This window comes from Phalacrocorax carbo, chromosome Z, assembly GCF_963921805.1.
Source record: "Phalacrocorax carbo chromosome Z, bPhaCar2.1, whole genome shotgun sequence".
NCBI lineage: Eukaryota > Metazoa > Chordata > Aves > Suliformes > Phalacrocoracidae > Phalacrocorax > Phalacrocorax carbo.
In genome coordinates, this window is record NC_087548.1 from 64458034 (window position 1) to 64477788 (window position 19755).

Genomic DNA, 19755 nt, shown 5'->3' on the forward strand with positions numbered 1-19755 from the left:
TTGGCTTGGTTGTCCTTCTGTGGCCCTAGCCAGATCTTGCAAGTGCTATATTTAATGCTGAAATGCAGTTTTTCAGTAACCAACATAAATCAATGAGCATTTTGTATTAACTCGTTCATCTTACATGTGTTTTCACAGTGCAGAGGAGCCTATGGCAGTAACTAATTACCAAAGGGTTATTTTTCTTCAGTATGCTAGCATTTTCATATAGATGATTATGCTTGTAGTAACTTGGATTTCAAGTTACTTTCCTCTCAGCAAGAGATCCCTGAGAAGCCTAAGAAGCATGAGAGATGTATATTGGCTGTTACAGTACTGGGGGCTGAAAGCGAAACACCAGCTTTCCTGGTTACAGTTAACATCTGGTTGAACTCTTGACAGCTTAAACTGGCACCAGCCCCATTTCTCTTGTCTGGAGCTTCCTCTTCCAAATTTATACATACAGATATTGTGGGAGTTATCATGATGATGACTGATGCCTTTTACACCGCAGTGGAGGCTAGGTTGATTCACCTGGCCTGAGGAGTGTGCCTGAGGTAGTTCTAAAAAGAGACAAGGATACTTAATGTATGAGGCAAACGAGCACAGTGATGACAAAAGAGTTTCCAGACTGTTTTACTTTATCTAACCTAATTAAAATCCTGAGAGTTGTATTAATAAGCCACAGATATGTACTGTGCAGAGACCTATAGTTGCTTCCATGTAACTGAGCCTGAAGAAGTGTGCATAATTGGAGGAAATCCTTTGGTGTGAAGGGTGTGGCTGTAAATCGCATGTGTCTAGAAAGTGGAGGCTATCTTTGGTTTACCCATAAAACCCGTGACTACTTCAGTGGATTTTAGTGTTGCCCTTGATTATCAAACAGTTTCAAGGTACAAATAATGTTTGTCCCCAAACTTACCTTTCTGAAAAGTCACTGTATATCGGTTAATTAATGATGTTTATAGGATCAGCATCTTGTTCAATAAGCAAATTCCTCACTTTAATTAAAACATGAGTGTTATAATCTTAAAATACAATTATCTGACCTTCTAAGATAATGCCTTGTATGCTACTTTATTCCACTGTTAAATTAGAAATTAAAATCTAATAATGAGTATGTTTTCTCTCAAATGAAACTACATGTGGAGATCTCTTCCCCCTGTGTTCCTGCTGTTACAATCAAAGGTGTTGTCAGTATTAAAATTTGAATTCCTCCTCCTCAGTCATCACTGCTGAATAAACTGGGTTTTGATTGTAACTTTACAGATTAGCAGTTCCTTACTGCCCATATTGCTCTCCAAAGCACAAGGGTAGCCTAAAATGGCTGCAGATTATGATGTATGGCTGCTCTTGTGAAGCTGCAGCTGTGAATCTCAAAGAGGATGTAACCATGCAGAATCGCTCTTTTAGATGGTCATTAGCGCTGCATAAGTACAAGCTTCTTTTTCAGATAGCATTTATTCTTCACGGTTCTTCTACTAGTATGTGATGGCAATGTCATTTGCCAAGCATTGAATAACAATGAATGTTTTATTGAAGTACAGTATTCTGAACCAGTGCTTTTTTAAGCTGTTTAAGTGCTTAATTTTCGTTTGACTGCTCCTTTTCATGCAAATGTGAGTGTAGCAGAAAAAGCCAATACATCTTTCTCCCTTCTGCTTGTGTGATGTATTGGACTAAGCTGAAGGCTTGTGTGTGGGAGAAGGAAACATAGCTTAATTTGTCAGAGTTATCCACTGGCATCCTATCCTACTCCAGTTTTAGTAGTCTTTCTTCATTTTGCTTAGAACAAACACTTTCAAAAAAAGCAGAAAGCTTTGTGTGTGATGCTAAGGAAAAAGCAAGCCAAGAAACAGTCTCTTCCTTGCCCCCAAACAGATGGAAGACCAAATCCCAGATTTCTTTTACGTGAATGAGAAGAGGAATTAGGTCTAAATATTTCAATGCATGGTTATTTAATTCTTCTTCTAAGGATCTCAGAGCACTTTGGAGGCATTATGAGTTCATTTCTGAAGGGCAGATTTTTAATGTGGTTAACACCTACAACTATGGTAAGACTTTTGAACAGTCTAGCACCTACTTTTGCCATTACGAGATTCTGAGGGAAACCTGTGCACCCAGTGTGCTTTGTTCTTTTGAACATCTGGCCTCTTGTTTTGATTTGTGAGCTATTTTGAAAATCTGGCATCAGTTCTGGGTTTCAAGTTCTAATTAAATATAGTACACAGTCTGGCATAAGCTTCACAATACCCAAGGGGGGGGTTGCGGGGGGAAAGCTATCCCCATTTTATAGTCAGTGAAATTGAGATGGCGAGATCATGGAGTTATTGAAAATTGCCAATATATTTCCATACTGAATAGCTCCATCAAAAGTGGCTTTTAGAACCTAAATTCAGACCAAAAGAAATTAATCTGTGATCTCAACATTCCTAGGTTTTAGAACCACAAAGCAAATTGTTTGCATTACAGCATGGAAATTAGCCATACTATACCATAAGCATTGACTGTATCCATTCCTACATTACCATTAGACTCTTTAACATGATTTGGGAATGTGAAATAATATTCACTTGTTTGGGGGCATAACAACAGATACTGTGTGTTTTCTATGGAGCAATAAACAAATACCCTTCAGAATTCAAGTGCTGTGACACTAATTTTAATAAAACACATGGAGATTCCCTTTTAATTATAAACAATATTGAAAGCAAGTGGCCAGTGTTCAGCAGGTACTCAAGGTAATCCAGTCTAGGGTAGCTTAAATGCCTGTTTCTTCTCTGCATAAGAGTGAAGAATTTTCTAGATCGTGTCTATCAACATCAAAACATGTGATTATCTGACTCTGCTGTTTTTCCTCCACAAAAAAAGGCAATGTTGTAATGTAAGAATGTGTATGAAGTTCTTTGCTTATATTTAAAGATCCACCAACTCTCTCTGATCTTGGATGCCTATGTATGCTGTTTCTAATGTTTTTGTGTGTGTGCGTGCGCCTTCTTTCTCTATCTTCCATATACAAGAAGTACCTCTTCTGGTATCTTTGATCCACTCTCTTCTGCTTGGCCGTTAGTCATATTGATTCTCCAGGGATAAAGGAATCTTTGTTCTCAATGCAGTTTTAACAGTGCAATATCAGGGCCTGTCACATAAACATTGCTGACATCAAAGAGACTCTGAAAAAATGTGTAATTTTGCAAAAATACGAACTGAGTTTTATTTCACCTGTATTTTAGATACAAGAAGGAAAACTGACTAGGATGGTTTTAGTGTCCAAATCTACAGAAGGAAATACAGAAGGAAAATAGAAACAATTACAAGAAAATGTAACTTCTTCCTTTTTCAGTGACCTAAAATGTTAGTGATAATACAAGCAAGGTAGCTTCATTTTTAATCTGTCAGTATCCCTTAATATAATTTAGCATTGATACCATTTTCAACATTTTCAGATGGAGTACCTCCCTCAAAATTGAAAAATGAGTATGACATCAAATTCAGTATCTGAAATGCTTTGAATTAAAATACTGTGTTACATATAGAGAACTGCTCTCAACCAGTGTGCTTTTTATGTTTTATTGTAGTACAATATTTGCTTTAACCCATTTAAGAGTCAGTCCAATAAGAAGGAAAGGAAAGGTAGCAGAGGTGTAATAAACACTGGTTTAATTTTCACAGCACAGTACATTATAGAACTATAAAATTGTGTGATTAGCTAAGTCATTAACACTGTCTTAAAGCAAATAAGTGTTTAGAGCCTGACACAGTTAGTGCTAAAAACCTTTCTAATAGTGAATTTTAAAAGTAACTAGTGTTGCTTGGAGTAAAGATTCTGCTGCTGTGCATCATCAGGAGCTCTGCATTGGGGCTATCACCCAATTACTGTTTTCTAATGTATGCCCTGTTTTACAGCAATCATGTTGACGCTTCCTTGAGAACTGTGCCATGTAGAACCTGCAGAGCATTTGTACAGGATTGCCACCAAAAATGAGTTAATTGCTTAAGACCTGCCCTTCACTTTATGAAAAAGCTTCTTTTCACCTACTGTTTTACCCTGTGTTTACTGGTGGTGAGTTAGGATGCAAGTAAGAGCCAGCCTAAGAGTCCTTAGTTAAAGTCTCCACTTTTCTAATAGGATCCCGTTGATCCAGGTGCTATGTTAGTTGTTAATGCTCTTAAATAAAAATTTTCAATTATGATTTAAGAGGTCTTTAATTGCCTGGTATGAGACAACTCAAAAGTCCCAGATTTTTGTACACAGACTGCTCAGTGCTTTCTGAAAATGCTGTCTTTAAGTTGGAAGTTTAGAAAATCTTGATCTTGTTTCGAATACAGTCTAAAAACAGATAAATGTTCCCTCCTTTTAATATACTAGATACTGGGAGGCCACTCCTGTCAAACTTAACTCATGTCACTTGGCGCATTAAGTCCAACATTTGGTATTAGTTTGTATTAGTTCATTCAAATTTGAAAACAATGTTACAGAACATTTGGAAGACAAATTTCCCCTCCCAGCCAGCTGAACAAAAACACGGCCTCTTAATAAATTTAACATCTTTTCAATCCAAGATTCTTTTTTTTTTTTTTTTTTTTTGCCATTATCAGCTGTACATTGGTTGAATCACTTTCTTGTTTTATGATACACTTACGAAGTTACTGCTTTGGAAGACATCTGCTCGATAATGTTTTCCTGGGTTAGCTTTTAAGCAACGCAGTCCTCACAGAATGACAGAAGAGATAATACACTGAAATTAAACCTTGAGATGTTTTAGAGTGGTTCTCATAGTATGGAGTGCTTTTTGGACATGTAAAAGAAACATACCTTTTTTTGGATATATCAGAGATAATATATTCTTTTAAAACAGTGGATATATTCCCAAAACTTGTCTAGGATAAGATAAAAAGTATTTCTAAAATTGTGCCAGCTGATAAGCCGCAGGTGATACATCCTTAAGGACCTGGTGTGTTCCAGGTATTGCTTTCACTATGGGAATGTAAGGCACAAACCTAAGTGAACAAAGGACTCCCACACACAGTATTAAGCTATCAAGCATCACTGTGAGTTTAAAATGCTGCATGTCTCTGCCAGCAGTTGCATCTCTGTGGCTGTGCTGGCAGGATGATTGTGTGAAAGTCGTCTGTCCCCTTCGGTGCAAAGCATACACTTAGGCTGTGGTTCCACCTCTGCAGAAACCAATTTCAAACTGGGCTGTCATTGTCACACTTCCTGTGGAGCCTGGATAAGTAACTGGCATGTCAAGATGAATCCCACCAAAAGTGTGAGACAAGTTGTGGGATTTTTTTCTTGGGCAGATATAAGTTGTCTACCCGTTCAGCTGTAGGAACACTGGACTGATAGAAGACTGTACCCTTACTTAAAATTGCCATTACAGGTGCCCCTGAAGCACTAAAGCTGTGGAAGCTAACATTGCCACAGTTACCTGAGCAATCAGTCTGGTACTGGCTTCTCTTTGCTCCTGCTGTTTACTAAAGGGGCAGTTCTACAATATGAATCTGCTGCTCAAAACACTTACTGCCTGTGTGTCCTTCCAAGTGATTATGACCCTCTCAGCTGTGTCAATTTGACTAACGGTATGCTGTCCTCCCATAGGATATGTATGTGTGATGTTCCAGATAAAAACAAGTGAAGGTAACAAGTGTCTGGAAGACCACAGCAAAGTGGGAACTTCTGAAACTGGCTCATCTGACAAAGAATATGTATTCTGGAGCTGTGCCTGACTGTGTAATTTTCACATTACTGGCTCTGAAGCAGCAGCCACAGTCTAAAAGGTTCCTGCTTATTGCCCCCTTTTTGCTCAGAGGTTAACTGCTGGCAGTATCTGAGATAGCTTATATAAAGGTAGATCTGGAAAGTCCCCACAAAAGAAATTCCCTCTTACAGTTTGCATACCCTTAAATACAGTATGGGTAGAATTGAACGCAGGTTGTTTGCAGCCATGCTTTAAGACATCTCTCAATTTTTAGACCCTTGAGTAGAGTTTGGATAGGGTAATTGATGACTGGACAGTGATTGGACCAAGCTTAAAGACTATTCAGTTAATATTGCTGGCATTTTAAGTGCAGCAACATTTTGAGGTTGTTTGAGGTCCATCTCAATAGGCATGTTTACATTGTACAGAGGAATAACTGCTCCCTTAGGAGGTATATTCTTGTCTTGTTTCCATTCATTTATATGTAAGAAGAGTAAATCTCTAGTCAGCCACCCTGCATAGAAGTCAGAAAGGCACAATTGTGGGATTCTTTTACACACATTTGAAGACCAAAATGAACCTGAAAATGAATTAGTAGTATTTATACTTCAGTTTTTCTAAGTCATTTGCGAGGCAGAGTAAATGGATGCCTTGAAGGCTGGCTAATTTGTTTATAATAGTAAACAGCTCTGGTTTTGAGGGAAAGAAAAGCCATCAAACACTTCTGTGCATGGATGTTCATTTCCAAGTATCTGAATAATGATTGAGGTTGTATAATTGATACATTCAGGAAAGGAACGCAGAAGTTGCTGCCTTTATCCACCAAATAGAGCTTTTGCAGTCTTTCACAACTTCCCATATGTTAATGAAAAACATTTTCTGAGAAATTGGCAGCTTTATGCTTTGTAGCTAATGCCAGCTTTTTTCATGGACCAGTTCAAGGCAGAGCAAAGGGAAAAATGCCTTGTTTTAGAGCGTGAATTACTCTGACAAGCTTTCACATTGCCCCTCCTCTTATTAATATTCTTTTTGATGTCAGCTTGTAAAACAGAGGATTGGCTGTTAATCTCTGGGATCTCAAGGGCTTTTGGCAGTGGCCCATAATTGATGTGTTCACATGGCTGTTGTCTGACTACTAATGATTAGACAGCAGTGTTATCTCCCAGCTAAATCAGTGTTGCTTATAAATCACGCTTGATAAACTGCAGTTTCATTTCTTCAAAGGATCTGTACATGTCTACATAGTTAGATAGAACTGCCAGAGTAATTTCATGATTTCATGACAGATTAGATTAGGTTTATTTTTTATTTCAGTTGAGCAAAATATTTGAATTTCTACCGAGCCTACAAAAATGTTTCTTTTCATGTGTTTGTTATAAGCTCATCATGCAGTGGATAGACTAGAAAGGGTATGTACAATTAGAGCAGAGAATAGAAGGTGCAAGTAACTAACACATGAGAAGTGGAATACCTGGACTACTGATTCCTTTTGCTTTATTTGAACAGAAAGGTAGCTTCATTTGTAGCAAGTGTTGATCACAGTTACACTATAAAATGGTCTGAGACAGAGTAAGAAAGGAGGTTAAAGGTTATATTTGATGTATGGAAACATAAGGTGTTTCAACAATGGTGCCTGGAATTTTCTGGGTGAAATCATGTTCTTTGTGTGCCTCCATTCTTTCTCAGCAAGACAAGAACGATACACCATTAGTGGAACTCTGCAAATGTAAACTTTTGTCTGTGTTTGTGTGCTTAGAGAGCATGCTAGTGACGATCCCAAGGTAAATAAGTTTAGAAAGGTCTTCCCTGCTGACTCCAATTATTGTATTTGCCTTCATATTGTAAGCTTAATCCTTCAGTCTCTTTGTTAAGCATTGCTGGACACTTTGCGTATCATGTTCAGTTTAGAAAGAGAAAAAAAAATTTGGAGGGAATAGGTGTTAGTGGTTTCCTCCTCACAAGGATTATTTTACTTTTAAAAATCTTTACTGTATATGTGTTATTTTCAGATTCTTTTTAAAGCTCTTGAAAAATTATTTGAAATGCAAATGACTTTTTTTCTGGTAAACAAACACTACAGTCCAAATGCTGCCCCTAGTTATGCTTCAGTGGAATTACTCTGGATTTATACCAGAGTAAAGATGTACACCAGTTGAGAGAAAAAGATGACTTACAATAAATTGGCTTTCTCTAAGATACTGTAAATACCTCAAACTGCATTTGAGGATAAAGATTTTGTTTTTATTATTAACTACAGATACTCAACAGCAGGTAGTTGCAGGGATAGCTAAATATTAATGCTTCAGCTCTTTTTTTTTCAGTGGAACTGTCAGAGTGAAAAGGAAAGCTGAAAGGTCATTTTAGAAGTATTTCCTTTAGTGACTTACTCTAGATAATCATGAACGTGTATGTCCCATTCTTAAAAGTAGTAATACTGTCTTGTTCTTTAAATAAAATTAGGACACAGTATCATACTCTTGGTAGTGTTTGTAACTAATACCATGAAGTTGGTTGAAGAAATACAGAGAAAAGCTTAACTGGTAGGGGATCCTACACCCTATGTAAAAGCCCAAGGAGGAGACCTAGGGCAATAATACAGGAATATATTAACCAAAGGTCCACCTGGCTTGCCTCAGAAGCCTAAGGGCTAGCTAAATTAGAAACATTGGGGTCTGTAGACACTGATACATCTGGGGCCTTGAAGTGAAATGATGAATTTTCAGATCATGGAAAAAAATGTCATCCATAAGAATCTAGTTAGGCAACTAGAAGTTTTTGGTATACATAGGTCATAAAGGAAGTTCAGTTCTCTTTCTGAGGATTGCAGAGGTCCTTTGACAAGCTTTTGGAAGAGAAAATAATAGTTCAGTTGATTTTTCTCAACAAAAAATTACTGAGCTGAGGAAGCAACAGCCTGAACCATAACATATGCAACTTTGCACTCGCAAAGTAGACTAATTAGCAAATGGGTAAAAGGCAACAAAAACCTAGTGATAGGCCATTGACATGCAGAAAGTTGAAGAGGTGCAAAGAAGCCATTTCTTTTCTGAGTCTTGTTTGCCAGTGCATTATACATTCTGGATTCCTAGAAAAACTCACAAAGTTATATTGATGCTCTATGTCCCTGCTTGCCAGGATGGCTGAAAAAGCAGCTTCCACCAAAATGCAGTCACATCATTGACTGACTGAAACCATCTTTTGGTAATGGAGAACAACTGCTGCGGTGTCATAGCATTGTGGCCTGATTTGCTTGGACATTGAGAATGAAAACTTGAAATGTAACAGTTAAATGCATTCAGTCATGGTGCAATTAAATTATCCATTATCTTCCTATATACAATTAAGAGTGGGAAAATTTTTCTTGGTCATTTGGTGTCTTGATATGTTGTAGAGCGAGTATAGCTTCATTCCTGGGTCAAAGTCTCACACCTGTTAGAAATAAACATTGGCAATGTCAGGGTATGATTTATTAATAATGTTGTGAGATTTCCGTAAGCAAATACCTTACCTTTTGCAGGCTCAGAAACATAAAAGGTTGAGTGTAGCAGAAACCTGTGAAGAAAAAGAGGTGATTGTCATCTTTAAAATGAAAAACTACTTTTACTTAACATGAAAAGCTTCTAGAGGATCACAGAACTTCTTAAAGCAGTACCTAACCCTTACCAGCTAATGGCTGTGCCTTGCTTTTTACCATATTCAGTTGCATTCAGTGTATCTTTCTAGACAGGATAGGTATCTTTAGCAAATTTCAGTGCTTGTTTATCCTGAATTAAGACTTGGTGAAGCACCAGGCTGAAGAAAATTTTGGAAGTGCAGACTGAGGAGCTGAGCAGGTGAAATCAAGTTGCAATGGAGAAGGGTGTTCTAGAGACCTATGGACAAAATTATCTCAGTAAATATGACTTTCTTGGGCAGAAAGAGGAGAAATGTTTTACTAGAAGTTTGCAGGTGGTGAGCTGGGCATCGTCCCAGGACTCTGCCAAAAGTTAGAGTTGACATACAGTTTTTCACAGATGCAGCCTTTGGCAGAAGGATATCGCTGGCAGCTGTCAAATGCTAATCTTTCCCACAGTAAAACGGGTGCATGGCTTTGGGAAATCCCAAGCATCTGAGGTAGGACAGAAGATATAAGAGAGGACAAGGAATTTTCCTTGCCTGTTGTTTAGCAACTTTGCTTCTTCATTAGACCCTACTCAAAACTTTGAGTTTTCATCATGGTCTTCATTGTGTATTAATGCTATCCTAAAAGAATATTAACATTATCATGTCTGTGGAGTTACTGTAGATACAGTCACATAATGTCTGAGAAGGTCTGGAGGTCTGCATATAGAAAGAGTATGTAATTATCAAAAGATGGTCGGTTTGTAGAACTGTATGTGCTGGTTCAGCTGCTGATGGGAGTGGCATAGAATAACTTGAATATGGGGCGGGGGGGGTGTTTTTTCCTTCTTCCTTGTAGATTAGTAGCATAGTAAGAGTTGAAGGTGGATTTTTTTTGCTTAATAACAAATATTCAGAATATTGAAATTATTCCAGATGGGAGTAAATTGCTGATTTTTTAAAAAAAAGTGTCAGTTTCTGTTAGGGTGTCATTTTGCTTGTTGCTCTTTTTTTTCTTTTTTTGCTTTCTCTTCATCTACTCAGCTGATTGAAGTGGAAGTGGAGAAGTTCATTTTAAGAGTAGGATACTTGGAATCTCCAAGTAGATGCTATCTGTGTTACTCATTTCAACACAATTACATGTCGGGTTTCTTGTCTGTACTACACTATTTGTAAAGCATGAGCATTTTTTAATTATTATTATTCTTGAACACAGGTTTTTAAGTATTACATTTGGATGAAATTTAGGCAGTCTGATTGTCTTTTATCCTTCTTTTATATTCAAGCTCTTGTGATTCTCAATTAAGTTGACCAAAATAAGTAACTTCCTTAGTACATCTTACTTTCATGTATTTTGAATGTAAGGCTTTTAATAGGTATGTCTTTCCTGTGGCCAAAATCCTTTTCTACATCCATGTCTGGTGGTATGTCTTTCCTGTTTTCTAAGCATGTTCATCATGTTACTGACCTTTTCTTCCAACAATTGGAAGTAGAATATTTGTTTGCCAAAAATGCCTTCATTATAATGATAATAATCATGGGGTTTAATAAATAAAATATATTTAGGTAATGACCAGTATTTCAAAGGTATAATTAAATCCTTCTCATTTAAAAATTAGTACTAGTTTATTTAAAAACACAAAACATCAGTTCTGCTAAGTATGCTGTCAAAATGTTTGAGCGGCCTCATGTGAATTTAGATGCAAGAAATACTGAATGGAGATGTTCCAGGTGAAATGGAGATTCTTCATAGAGGTAATTTCTGTTACATGGTAGAGTATGAAGGAATAGCTTCAGTTTTTAGATGTGGGCAAGGTTTATGTATAGCAAGAAGACATTTGAAGATCAATGTGAAGTCTAGAAATGCAGATGCACTCTTGAGCACACAAACATTTTTTCCATGTCACAATCTCCCACATTTGTTTTCTTCCAAAGTAACTTTTAACTTCATTAATTTCATTAGAATTATTTCTGATTTATGATGCTGGTCTTAGAATGAGGTCTTCTGGGGTCACTGTTGCTTTAGAAAATCAAGGTAGGGGCAAACATACTTTATATAAAAACAAGGTAATCGCCCTTTTACCTTAAAATCTAGAGGAAGCAATGTGGAGAAAGCAAAGCTTCCATATAGGACTAAATTCCTTTATTTCTTGTTTTTCATTTCAGACATAGTAATTCTGTGAAGTATTAATTCATAACTCTAAAGAACTTGTCAATTTCATTTTCAAGATTGGAGGTTTCTTATTCCTTTCAGTCTTTATGTTGCTGTCTTTAAGGAAGGATTTACTTTTGCAAAGGGTCAGGTTTTGCTTTTTAGGTATATCCCATAATAGGATTCGGATCTTCTTTCCACGTTCTTTCTACCAGTGCAGACATTCCCTCTGGGAATGCTTGCAGTAGATTTTTTTTTCTCAATTTAAAGTGCTTTCTTGGAATGACTTATCCAGAGCCTTAACCCTGCTCCTCTGCCTTTCCCCAGGCTTTATATTGGTAGATTAATTAAATGGCTTCTGGCATGTACATTTCAAAGTCACCTGGTGTGTGACACTGCAGGTGGTATGACCCCATTTGGTCTTAGATTGTTAGACTGTGTCATCATTGAGATACATCTTCAAAGACACACCTTCATTAATGAAGTGGAATTACACATACATTCATAGTTATACACATGATAGTACACTTTGATGGGTCACATTATGTGGCCTGGCTGCATGGCAGCTATTTTCTAGTTGGCATTTTGTGATTTATGACAGAAACATTTTACACTTAAGATACACATCCTCTGAGAGTTTTCAAAGTTGAAATTAATGAAATACATACATACAGAGTACTTCCACTTGATAATATAATCAAAAGTTATCCATTTAAATCTCTGTGAAAAGTGACTTTATTTTGAATATTGCTGCCTGTAAATCCATTTAAGATTAGCACCATGTCAAATTGGGCCATATATGTTCCTGGTATCTCGCTATTTCATTCAGGTTAATTTTTCCCAGGAGTACATGACAGACTCTGTCCCATAAAGACTTAAAATGCTGCCGTTCCTGCAGGAATGAGAACATGATATGGCTGATTGCAGTCATACGATATTGGGCACTCTGATCTGGGAAGTCCCCTCAAATCTGTGTACCACCTTCTGTGAACTCAGCATTACCTACTGGAATCTCTCCTGCTTGTCAGGAAATCGGGTACACAAAATGTTGAAAGGACACAATGTTAATTTTCAGACATAATTTTTAGAAGCTTACACTGCATCATGAAGGTGACTTTTGATGAGCAGAACTGAATTCCAGCATGTAAAATGCCTGAGTAACTGAAGGAGAGTACTGCTTATTGGAAAGTCTTGCCTATTTCTAGTTAGGATGTTTCCTCTCTCTCCCATACCCTCTTCCTCATACTGAATAATGTTATACAGCCATCAAAATTTTTTTTTTTTGTCATGTTCAGATAGAGCAGCGCTCCATGGAGCACTGACTACATTGCTTGGCAGGCATTCCTCATTTTCTGTGAGCTTTCTACTACTAAGAGCCATAGCTCTCTGATACAATCAAACACTTGGCAGTGGAAAGCCGCCATGAATAACACAGCAGCTTTGTAGCCTTTGTCACTAATCAGCTCTCAAAAGCCCTTGGAATTAGGTGAATGAAGAAAATATTGCTTGAATATTTCTGTCTTTTTTGGAGCCCTTTGATTATGTGTATAAAGAGAGCATCTATGTAAATAACCTTCCTCAGATTTAGATTTTCAGTCTCATATTGGAATCTCTTGTGTGATAAACAGCAAGGCTACTGCTCAGTATGCGCCAACACCTGGGAATAATCATGCAAAAATAACAGTGAGAAACTGCAAAGCATCTGTTCTTGACATTAACTTTCCTCAGTTTGACAGACTGCCACCACCAGATGTTAGTCTTATGTGCCTTTTTTCCACTGGAGATGGCGGCCTTCGTGCCTCTCTTTGCCTCTAATAGCTTACATCAGTGCCCTTTGGACAATTCATGAAAACAATTGTGTCACCACAATGATCACTGAGAACCACCACTTTGCTGTGCTGACATTACTATTATCAAACAAGATGGGATAATTTTAAAACATGGAAAACTGGAGCAATATTTAAGCTCAGCATATTTTTTTTCTAATGAGTAAGGTCATATTTGTGCAATCAACATGAACCTCAGGGACAGTAAAAGTCTACTTAATTCTCAACCAAAGGCTTAGTGTTTTTATTCACAGAGCAACAGCCCCTGTTACTGTAATAGCCACTCTTTGGCCTTGTCCTGTGTGTTTCTAGTAGAAATCATGAACATGTATTAGCAGGTCTAAATAAGCCAGAACTGAGTACAAATATTTGTAACAAAGAACTTAGTAGGGTACACTGTCGGCTCTGTGCTTTCTTTAGCTCCCCCTCACTGTTTATAATACTTGGAAAATGGAAGACACATCTGCCAATTAAGACTACATTCATTTAAAACATTGTCTAGTTGAGTATGATAATAGCAAACAGTTCGGTTTTTCTCTGGCTTTGTGATGAGTATGTTTAATGGAAGAACAATGTTGCACCTGTAGTAGGAGGTTTTGCACAGCTTTATGGAACACCACGTAAACTATCAAACAGCCTGTTCATCAGCGTTTCTTGGTTTTATAAAGGGCTGTGGCTTAGCTTTTCTTAAGCACTGGGCTCCATTCACCTGCCCGTTACTGATCCTGGTTCTCTTCTGTTTTGAAGTAAGATACATTAATAACTACTCTAAATTATGCCTGGGGTACATGTTGACCCCATTTCATTGACAGAGACCCATTACACAGCCAGTGCCAAGGAGCAGGGCTCTGTGCCATCCAACTGTTTGCCTCCGCTTGGCGTCAGACAGCCAGAATCTGTCTGGTGTAGACTCAGTGCCCCCCCATACCATGCATATGCAGTTGTGGTTTTATGTGCAAGTAACATCTGCTGTTGGAGGTCAGCTGATATTTTACTTGCCTGTGTGCATTCAAGTCTGCTGTGGAAAGCGTTCCTGCCTGTGCTTTAAATCTGTAATTGTGATGGCATAAAGAGAAGAATAAAGATATCATTGCATGACTGCATTGTTTTTATGCCACAGGAGCTCTGCCTTACTCAGTGGAGTTTTGCTGGTATTAGCAGGTTTTTACTCCTAATGGATTCTTTTAGTATTCGTGGTTTGCTGAGCTTTTTTTTTTTACTTTGTTCTATCTCTAAACTGAAGATTATTTTAGCCCTAAATGAAAAGAACCCCCCCAAAATGAGGAAGAGTTGGAGAAGAATGTGGTTATAAATCCCTCCTCCCTAGTACTAGTGTAATTGAGGTCAGAATTCAGGCTGTTCATACAAAGATCATATAAAACATTTTGGTTAAATATTTAGCACACTTAAGGGTTGTGTGCACAGTTAAAAGTGTTGGCTCTCAGTTTGTATGTATGAATGATGCTCAAAGCAAAGGAATTGTCACAAAGGCCAATTGTAACGGTTGTTACAATTTTTAAAAAGTTTCTTTTAAATTTTAGATTCCCATTTTATTTTCTTTTCATGAACAGTGGCCATGAGATGAAGTCAGCTGATCTGTGATACAAAGGATATGTAATAAAAGGATAATATTCTTCAGTCCTTTCTTCTCTTTGTATCCCCATTTGCCAACTTGGCTTTAAAAGAAAGCAAAATTAACTTTGATCTACATTAAGATACTTTGAACGAAGCTAGATGACAATGTACAGTGAACCATTATGTCTTTCCTGTGGAGTCTTCTTACGGGGTCCCAAATTAAAAACAGTACAGACTTAAAGATGTTTGATCATCTATCTGAAAGCAGCTAGAAAGCATAAATTAAAAAAAAAAATCATTGGATTGAAGAATGATTTCTTGGTGTGATATCTGTGATCCAGTGGGCCAAATACACATGAATTTTAGGTGGTTTAGCTATTTGAGTGGGAACGCTCATATCCTCATTTAGCTATCTTTTATGTGACAAAGGACCTTATGGCTACAGTAAAATATGGAGAACCCTCAGGCCAAATCTATATCCAGAAAATCTGTTACTGGGTATATTGGAAGTCATATGGGAAAGATAACTTCTTCAGTTCATATATAGATACTGGCTCTGTGTGAATTGTTTGTGCACAGACTGATTGTCTGGCGAGTTGTATTCTTCCAGATATGCATTTTGGAAACCCTGAGAAATTAGATGGTTTGGATAGAGTCTTGTAAAAGTCCTCATCTGTTATTTCAAGTAGAAAGATGTAAATGTTATCTGTAAGCTGTTAGGTGGGTGATCCTAATGTATTTTAAATGATTGGATGACAAGAGATTATATTTGATGCCATATGGATATTAGAATTGTTCCAAGTGCTAATTTCTCTATGATGCACATGAAAAATGGCATTTATGTCTTTTTACTGTCTTAATAAATGTTTTTCTTTAAATATAAAATGAAGTTCCCAGTTTCCAAAATTAATTTTCATCCACAAATCAGTCTCTGTCAGCACCAAGAAAAAAGTGGCCTTAATCCTTGTTTTTAAAGTTTATTATTATTTCATACTAGCAGTCTATGGCAACAGGGAATAGTCTTGTAGCAACTTAGCAATTTGCATTGTTTAGCATGAGAGATATTTTTGTACTTAATTTTTCATGTGCAACATTTGGGCTGATGTCAAAAAAATTAAACTCATGAGACTGAAATTACCTGTGATTACACCAAATCCCCACATACCCAAATGCAGTCTCAGCAAACTGGGCGCTTTTTTTTTTTTTTTTTTTTTTAAAAATCTTACAGCACCATTATAGTAAGTTTGTCTGTTGTTTTCAGGTTGATCCCCTGTTTACAGTGCCTGCACCTCCACCTCCGATTTCCAGCAGTATCACACCTCAGATTCTGCCTTCCTACTTTTCTCCGTCTTCATCCAATATCGCAGCACCAGTCGAGCAGCTTTTGGTACGGACTCGTTCAGTGGGTGTAAATACTTGCGAGGTTGGAGTAGTAACAGAACCCGAATGCCTTGGACCCTGTGAGCCTGGGACCAGCGTGAACTTGGAAGGAATTGTGTGGCATGAAACTGAAGAAGGTAAATAGTTTATCCATTAGATTCGTCTGTAAGATATGTTAACAAGGAGGAGACTTTGCTGTATCTGTCTGCATGCTAACTAAGGACTTGCTAGTCTTTTGGGACACTGTTATGTACAACGGCAGTCACAGCTCTGTAGCTCAGCTAATGAGTTTTTATTTTAAACACAAATGGCAGGTTTTATATTATTTAAGCAACTGTATTTTCCAAATGACCTACCATGTAACCCAGTTAATGACAGAATTATTTCCTATTCCTATATTGAGAAAATTATATTGAGAAATAGCTAATAGAATAGCATAAATGTGCTATTTAAATGTACATCATGAGGACAGTATATGTAATGGGAATGGATATATGACTCATTTAGATGAAAACCTAGAAAGCTGAATATTTCGGAATTCAGATACTATGATCAAAAATGCCACCATTATGTAACAATAGAAGCCCCAGAGACCCTGCACAAATTCAATTTGATGTGATGATTGTTTGCATTTTGGTTACTTGAAACATGCTTTAAGAGGAAAGCATTTTTGCTTGAAGAGAAGCGTTCCATCTGGTGAAGAAGCGCTATCTAAAACAGAGTAATTTCTTTAATATCCTTTGAAGGCATTTGGCCAAGTAGGAGTGCTGGAGAGCTTTGGGGAACACTAAACGTTGATTTGCTATGATTTAGAACTAAGTAAGTAGGAAGAGGATTATGCTGTGATATGCAGATTTTTCCATTTTGGTTTTAAAAAGCTCATTACTAAAATACCAGCTTTTTCCTGTTAATGCTAAAATACTGCATGTGTACACTAAACTTCGCAATTTTTGGTTTAATAATAGTGAACTTCTCCTGTTATAGCTGCTTAAGAGTCTTCCTGTGATTGTTCTTATATTTCTTTTGAGGACTACTTAATTTTTAGTGATCTACCTCCCTCAACAGTGAAAACAAGATTATTTGCAAGAGGTTATAATGAAAGAATACAGCAGTGCATTGTTTCGTGATAAATCCTGACATCCTTCAGACATATGCAGTGCATTTGGTCCTTTGCAGTGATATATAAGACCTCACCAATGTGCTCTGCACTGTCCTCTCAAAAATCAATAGAGAGAGTCAGATTTACTTGCTTTTATATGTTTTCATCCATCCATCTTTCTCTCTGTGTATGTCTACAGCAGATTCATAAGGTAGATTGATCCTTTTAGATTGTTTTTAAAGCACAGTATAAATTCTGTTTTAAAATATCCCTGCAGGATGACTGCCCTTAGCAGCTCCAATCTTTCTTGACTGGCCTATATTAACCAGAGATGGAATGTGTGGGCGTTAACTGTGTTGACATGAAAGAGCAGTAGCTGTTAATAGTGTTATTCTTGCTGAATAAACTAAACTTCTGACCCCCACTGAATTTAAGAAGCCTGCCTTGTTAAAGGTTTGGCACCAGAAATGAAGTATTAAAAAAAGTGCATTCTGGTCAGGATGACATTCCATTTCCAGTTACTCAGCACTCTACTGGTTTAGAAACTCATGTTAATTAATGGAAATTATCTTCCTTAACCTTTTCCCAGTTTGTCTAAAACAAATTTCTGAAACAACTCAGAGTTCAATGACAACATATTTTAGTGAAACTGTTTTGAACCTGCCTTTTTTCACAGTTTTACAAATACTGTTTGGTGACACTACAGATATGAGTGACTACAATAATAGATAAAATGGGATTCTAAAATACTCTAGAAATATAGCTAGAATATAGATTAAGAGACTGAAGATAATTGATATTATTTCAAATTGTATGGTTTGTACTATGCTTTTTGTGTTATACTGTTTCAGACCCTGCTGACTGAAGAATAACATAAATTTTACTGGTTTTCCCAGTGTTCACAATCAACACTGTATTATGAAAAATGAGTTCCTAATGATATTTTTTGTATTTTAATTAATTTTTGTTGATTGGGGCACACATATATGTATATCTTTAGCTGTTTTCAATTTTTCTGACATGTTCATGAAAGCAGCTACATAGCAGCTTGTGTGAAGCCATTTTTGCGAAATTTCAGAAAACAGGGTGCAGATGGGTCTTCTATTTATCTTTAACAGAAGGCAGATTATCAGATACTAATTTTCTCCAGTTATGATTTTGACTTTAATTAGGCCAGAACATGACCTTTCCTAAACCTTTCATAACTTGGTGTAAATCCAGAATACACTAACTGAAATCTTCGTAATTGGTGACATCTAAAACCATCTTGATGTTCATGACAACCAACTGAAATACAAATTTATTTTGTGATGCCCATATGTTTCTTTCATATTCACTCCTTTCCCTGCTTTCCAAAACCTACTAAAAACACACATGCAAACTGGCATCTATCTAGCTGTCTATATAAATAGCTTTTTACCTTAAAACAATTCTAAGAACCTAAGGTATGAAAATCTATCACCTTGGCTTGTGTTTTGAGATATTTGACTTATTTTGTATCTAATTTAGCTACTCTAAGATGAGTTGTGAGGTGATTAGAATAGGGTTGTAGGATGTCTGCATACTCTATGGCATATGAGAACTATGAACCAAATGTGCTGCTGAGAAGCCTTCATATGCTGCACCAACTACCTGTGGGAATGCAAATACAGAAAGGATGTGGTGATCACAGTTATTATAATAAGAATAGTAGAGTGAGTAGAGAAAGATGAAATCAAATAGTTTATGTAGAACTCATTATTAAATGTAATATATGCTTTATAGAGGAGAAGGCGTATACTTGAGAATTCATGTTTTGAAGGTTTTCGTTATCTGAAATAACCAGTGTTCTTTTAGGAATGTTAAACAAGTTGTCACGTTCTGTTGCATTTGTTCTTCAAGGTCAGAAAAAGGCTGATGTTTGGTTTTATTAGTCATATTTTAAAGATAACCACTCCAAAGTGGGGGAAGAAAAGCAGCATTGGATTTCAGACAAAACTGTGGCAGATCAAAGAGAGCATTGTTACTACAGCTCTTTTCATTTATTCCACGCCAATCTATTCAGTTGACTTGATCAGCAGATTTAATAAATCAGACTGTTTTTCCCCAGAGTGTTTCAATCTTAAGACGTGTAGAGGGAAGCTGGTATCTGAAGTCTGTCACATTTTATTACAGGGCTTTGTAACTAACCATAGCTGGTTACTTGTATAATTGACTGAGACTGCTGGTTATCACGTGGGCATTTCTCAGTGGCGCTACTAGGTTGTGTTGTTTAATTTCTATGTATGTGTGCAGTAGGCATTTTCATCCACATCGTAACTTTGTTTGGATATGACTTGGTAATGTGTCCAAAGCGGTGTTAATGGCTGTAGAAAAGAATATTGAAGGAACTAGTTGAGGCTACCCTGTAGTAGGGAAATGAGAAATGGTTATGGGCAAGTCAACCTGAAAGTTGGCATC

The 19755-nt window shown here is 37.0% G+C and overlaps 1 protein-coding gene across 6 annotated transcripts in view; it reads left to right on the forward strand.

Annotated features, from left to right (window-relative positions):
• The window catches only part of ZNF608 (zinc finger protein 608), a 93146-nt gene that overhangs the window by 26945 nt on the left and 46446 nt on the right, over positions 1 to 19755 (forward strand). For all 6 annotated transcript variants that reach the window (XM_064437765.1, XM_064437771.1, XM_064437767.1 and 3 more), the window contains exon 3: positions 16099 to 16354. In XM_064437765.1, the coding sequence (XP_064293835.1) occupies positions 16099 to 16354 (256 nt within the window). The remainder of the gene's footprint in view (positions 1 to 16098; positions 16355 to 19755) is intronic.